Below are 5,503 nucleotides of genomic sequence, written 5' to 3'. Positions count from 1 at the left end.
CACGCCAGTTTGCCGACATCTTGACGAAGGGCCTCCCGTCGCCGTTGTTTCTGGATTTTCGGTCCAGTCTCAACGTCCGCTCTCCTCCCGTTGTGACTGCGGGGGAGTGTTAGACTAATATGTCACGTATCGTGACATATCTCCTAATCCCCTAAATCGAGGAGTATCGATATTGTTGTGATCTTCCATTTATGGTTAGGATTGTAAATCTGTCTATATATTGACATGTAATGGAAAAGCCCAAGTGTGGCAAATATTCTCCAAATCTTTCAACCAGTTCAGAACCATTGCTTTGTCCAAGGAAAAAAAATATGCATCATCATTTGTAGTAGGTTTTGGATCATGACCCAGGAAGAAAGCATGGACCCTGGAGGCTGCCTGCAACTGCACATCAAAGCCCGAGCGACTGTTCCAGATTCACGTCACGGGGAGCCAAGCAGCCCCAGCGCCTCGTCATCGTGATGCATGAGACAATGATCCATGATTGACATGGACCCCGGCAGGCCAGCTCTGGCTGATCTGAGCTCAGCTCTCCGAGTACAGTGCACTCACTTGCTGCGTTTGTTTAAAGGCGAAAGATTCTGACAGACAGCCAGCCTTTGTAGGGAAGCTCACCACGTTCCTCCCGTCCCGCCCGCACATGCGCTCGCCGACCGGGCGCCAATGCCATTGCTCGGCGGCTCCCGTCGGTTGACTGACACGTTGTGCCACTGTTCCAAGCTCGCGCGGCGCGGCCGGGGTGGTTGGCTGGTTGGTGATGGCGCTTGCAATGCCTAGCAGGCTTCTCTGTCGCCGGGGGCTATAATATAGTTCGGTCCGTCGGCTCTGTTGTGGGTGAGGGCGGTTCATCGAAGGTGGTAGCAATGGGGAAGGCTGGGAGGTGGCTGAGGAGCATCTTGGCCGGGAAAAGGGATGGCGGCAGGAGAGGCGGCAAGCGGGGGCAGTCACAGTGTGACTCGGCGCCTTTGGCCGAGCTGCCGGCGGCCGCGAGCCCGAGGGAGAAGAGGCGATGGAGCTTCCGGCGGCCTGCGGCGGCGGTCAAGCCCGCCGCCGCACCGTCGCCGTTGGCCCAGGAAGCAGGCGGTCTGTCGGTGTCGGTGTCCGAGCGCGAGCTTGAGCAGAGCAAGCACGCCGTGGCGGTGACCATGGCGGCCGCCGATGCCGCGGTGATACACCTGACGGCCCCAGAGGCGGAGGACGACCTCAACCTGTATGCCACCCCTGTCCAGGAGGCCGCGGCCGCAAGGATCCAGGCCACCTTCAGAGGCTACCTGGTGAGCTTGCCTTGTTGACGCGAACAAGTTTGATAATGTGTTACTCCATCCATCTTCATTTGATTAGCTCAGTTAAAACACAATGTTAATACAACTGTACTCCTGATTTAGCAATGCACGTTAAATCAAATGTCGCTGCAATTGAACAAATTCTGCAGAAACAGAAGCATTTCTTTTCTGATTTGAGCTGAGCATGTGACGTGCTAGTGCAGGCAAGGAAGGCTCTGTGCGCGCAGAGAGGTCTGGTGAAGCTGCAGGCGCTGATCAGGGGCCACCTGGTGAGGAAGCAGGCCAGAGCCACGCTCCGCCGCATGCAGGCGCTCCTCATGGCGCAGACCCGCGTGCGCGCGCAGCGCATGCGCATGCTCGAGGAGGAAGACAACGCCGCCGCCGCCGGCCCTGTTGACCGCCGGTCGCCGCAGCACCCCAGGCGCCGCCGCTCCTACGTAAGCCCGCACGCGATCGCTAGTGGTACCGTGAGTGAGATCGTGCAGGCCGACATGGTTGAATCAGGGAATGTGTGTGTGGCTGGTGCATGCAGGAGATGGACAGGTCCGGCGAGGAGCATGCCAAGATCGTCGAAATGGACATGGGGGAGCCGCCGCGGCGTGGGCGGAGCAGCTGCTCGGTCGCGGCGAGCGAACCATGGTCGACAGAGCGCCGGCGAGCCGAGTACTACGGCCCCGGCCAGTGCTCGCCAGCGCCGTCGGCGGCGTTCACCGAGATCACGAGCCCGCGCGCCTACAGCGGCCACTTCGAGGACTTCGAGCCGGCGACGGCGCGTGTCAGCGCGTACGTGCCGGCAGGTTACGCCGACGAGGGCGAGTCCGCGTCCGAGTTCTTCCCGAACTACATGGCCAACACCCAGTCCTCGCGCGCCAAGGCCCGGTCCCAGAGCGCGCCGAAGCAGAGGCCCGACTCGCCGTCGCCGCTGGAGCGGCAGCCGAGCCGGCGCCGCAGCGGCCCGGCGCCCCTGCCGAGAAGCGTCAAGATGCAGCGGTCGTCGTCGCACGTCGGCGTGCCCATGCCATCGTCGGCGGCCGCCATGTACGCGCAGCACTACCCGTGGTCGGTGAAGCTGGACCGGTCCAGCGCGTCGCTCCACGAGAGCGAGTGCGGGTCGACGAGCTCCGTCCTCACCGCCGCTACCACCGTCGGTTACAGCCGCTCCATGGTCGGATTCGAGGTGCGCGACCATGATTGGATCACAACTTGACAACACAAACACATTTCTTGGTTTCTTGTGTTTCTGCATTTGATCGCTGACTGATGAGAACTTGTTGATCTTGCTTCTCGTGCTGTTTCAGGTGCACAGGAGCCAGTATTGAGTAACTGGTAGCTGAAGCAAGATATAGCACTCCATGTCTTTGACTCAACTTCAGAACAACTCAAAGATAATGCGCACTCCGTTTCGGAAAGAAAAGAAAAGATAATGTGCACTGTGTGCATGTCAAATGTGGGCGCTCCATGCCTTGTGACTCCCTTGCTGCGTTTTTAGAAAAGCGATCTGCTCATAACTCCGGTGTCAAATGCCCAGAATAATTCGTACGACACCGGAGTTGTATGCTTTCTACCAGACTATTAGCAAATATGCACATGCGTTGCATTAATAGACTAAAAAAGAAACCATTGCACTGCCCTAGGCCAAATAAGTATGGTCTAAAACACATTGTTTATTTTTAACCCAGCGTCAATTATTCTCAACATCAAACTTCACCTACGAGCCCGTGGATTCATCCCCTTTGCCTGCCGCTCCGGTTAATAGTTTATCATTACTAAGAAAAGGCTTATACACAGAAACTTATCAGTACCGCTGGTTAAAACACGGCGCTAATGCTATCTAACAATAGCGCGGCCTGAAAAAGCACACTACTGCTACATAAATAGCAGTAGCGCGTCCTTCATAAAAAGCGCTACTACTATAACTGTTACACCATTGCCGCCAGGCTTGGTATAGTAGTAGCGCCCTTTTAAGGACCGCGCTACTGCTAACAAAATAGTAGCAGCGTGTTTTAAGGCGACAGTGCTGCAACTAAAAAAAAAAGAGAAAAGGAAAATTAAAAAAAGAAAAAAAGTTAGCAGCGCTATAGCTAACTTATCTATAGCAGTAACGCGTTCCGTGAGAAAACGCTATAGCTAAGTAGCTATAGCGCTTGTCGGGAAAAAGCGCTACTACTAAGTTTGACTTGCCCCTACACGGGTGTACCTCGTTCCCTCAATTCCCCATTCTTCTCGCGTCTCCCCTACCTCTCCCTCGCCGCTCCTGCTCCCCTCGCCGCCCCTGCTCCCTCGTCGTCCCTGCCTCCGCCGCCGTCACCGGAGCCGCACGCCTTCGACGCCCCCTGAGACACCCTCGTCCGCTCCTCGCCGCCCCTGCCTCCCTCGACACCACTGCCTCCCTCGCCATCAACGAAGCCACCGTAGACGCCACCGGACTAACCCTCGACGCCCTCCGCGCCACCGTCTCCCCCGAGCACCTCCCCGCAACCGTTCCCCCGGGCACCCTCTCTGTGAGCCCCCACCCCTCCTCTCTAGGTTAATTTACATAGGTGAATTTAGTTATGAACCCTAGGAATTAGCTAGGTTAAGTGGGTTAACTAGGTAGGTTCAGTAACTAAGTGAAGTAGCTATGTTTCATTAGGTTAACTAGTTAGGTAACTAGGTTGGCTAGGTTAGAGCAAAAATTTAGTTTAGAGCAAAGATTTAGTTAGGGCAGTAGGGTTTGACTAGGGCAGTGGGGTTTAGAGCAAAAACTTAGTTAGGGAAGTAGGGTTTAATTATGGTTTTTGTTTTCATGAATGTTTTTTTTAAGAACAAAATGAAGAAAATGTTGCAGCAGTGCTGCTAGTAGTATATATAGTGGTACTGCTAGATGTTAATTAGGTTATGGCAGTAGTGGTACTAGTAGATGTTAATTAGCCGTTCTTTAGTTAGGGCAGTAGGGTTTTACTAGGTTAATTAGGTGAAGTTAAATAAATGGCCTAAATGAATGAAATTAGCAATTAACTAAAATTAGATGTTATAGAGCACTAAAGTAAACTGACTTTTCTTCTAACTTAGTTTTTGAATTAGATGTTAATTAGGGCAGTAGTGTTTAGTTTAGAGAAAAAAATTATATAAAATATAAATTTCTATTAGTGCTGCAAGTCGAGTAGGTTCTTAATTTGTACTGATTTTTTATTATGACAAAAATTTAGGACATAATTTGAATTGAGTTCTAGGGTTCATAATCTGAAATTTAGGACAAAAATTGAGTTCTAGGGTTCATAATTTATATTAGGACATAATTTTATTATGACAGCAATTTAGGACAGAAATATATAAAGGTTCTAGGTTTCTAGGGTTCATCCATCTATATTTGGTTTTTGAATTGAGTTTAAGAGAGCAATGGATTCGTGTAGATTTTTTTGAATTGTCAAACACTAGGAGATGCAAATTTGAAGTGGTCAGGTTATATGCAAATTCCTCAATAGTGTTTTCTCATGTATATCTACTGTTTGTAGTTGCTCATGTACATGTTCTTAAGTGGTCCTGTTATATGCAACATTGAAGTGGTTCGAGTGCCCAAGTGGCCTTTTGTTGTTTGCAGGGAATGTTTCCGAGTGGCCTATGTTTTGCCGGAATGCTGATTCATCCAAGCACCAGTGCTCTTGCTTGTGTTTTTATCATACGTAGGCCAAGTAATTCACCAAAAAAAGGGAGTGATGTTTCTCTTTGTAACCATGTCTTGCGCAACGTCACTGGAGCCTGCGCTAGCCTGCACCTGCGCCAGATGGTTCAATGGATAGACACACAAGTCGCCACCCATGCGTTTTAGTCATCTTCAACAAGCCACCCTTTCGAAACATCCGTCGGGTGACTCATACGGGATCATCTATAACCCTCTGCGGTCGACCTCAACCTTCCGTGGGTTCACATTGCGTCATCAACGCCCAGGCATAAAAACAGCCAAGTCATTTTCATGTTTTTTCATGATTTTTATTTCCCAATTAAATAAGCTGGCACTTTTGAGTTAACCTCGGAGGTAGCACCCCGTTCATCTTCACGTGATTTTATGGTTCAACAACCTAAAAAAATACCTATGGTTCGACAACCTCAAAAGCCTTAACAAGCCTATATAGGCATTTTGATCAATGGAATAAAGCCCACTTATCTGGACCCCAGACGTTTTGCAGTAGTAGCATTGCCTCCTGTATATCCTATGTTGAGCTTTTTCATGACCATAGGGT

The 5,503-nt window shown here is 51.0% G+C and overlaps 1 protein-coding gene across 1 annotated transcript; it reads left to right on the top strand.

Moving 5' to 3' along the window:
- Positions 1 to 584: 584 nt before the first annotated feature.
- Positions 585 to 2,729, top strand: LOC123042136 (protein IQ-DOMAIN 19). The gene is made up of 4 exons (XM_044464656.1): positions 585 to 1,274; positions 1,487 to 1,720; positions 1,816 to 2,460; positions 2,582 to 2,729. The coding sequence occupies exons 1-4, from the start codon at positions 864 to 866 to the stop codon at positions 2,600 to 2,602; spliced, it is 1,311 nt and encodes a 436-aa protein (XP_044320591.1). The 5' UTR covers positions 585 to 863; the 3' UTR covers positions 2,603 to 2,729.
- The last annotated feature ends 2,774 nt before the right edge of the window (positions 2,730 to 5,503 follow it).

This window comes from Triticum aestivum, chromosome 2B (assembly GCF_018294505.1).
Source record: "Triticum aestivum cultivar Chinese Spring chromosome 2B, IWGSC CS RefSeq v2.1, whole genome shotgun sequence".
In the NCBI taxonomy this organism is placed as follows: Eukaryota; Viridiplantae; Streptophyta; class Magnoliopsida; order Poales; family Poaceae; genus Triticum; species Triticum aestivum.
Note: the sequence above shows the minus strand (reverse complement) of the source record. Positions and strands in the feature narration are given on the sequence as shown.

Excerpts from the sequence above, each read along its gene's own strand:
- LOC123042136 (XM_044464656.1), top strand. The coding sequence starts at position 864 with ATGGGGAAGGCTGGGAGGTGGCTGAGGAGCATCTTGGCCGGGAAAAGG. Across the intron at positions 1,275-1,486 it reads CCACCTTCAGAGGCTACCTG|GCAAGGAAGGCTCTGTGCGC; the intron begins GTGAGCTTGCCT and ends GTGCTAGTGCAG. Across the intron at positions 1,721-1,815 it reads CCAGGCGCCGCCGCTCCTAC|GAGATGGACAGGTCCGGCGA; the intron begins GTAAGCCCGCAC and ends TGGTGCATGCAG.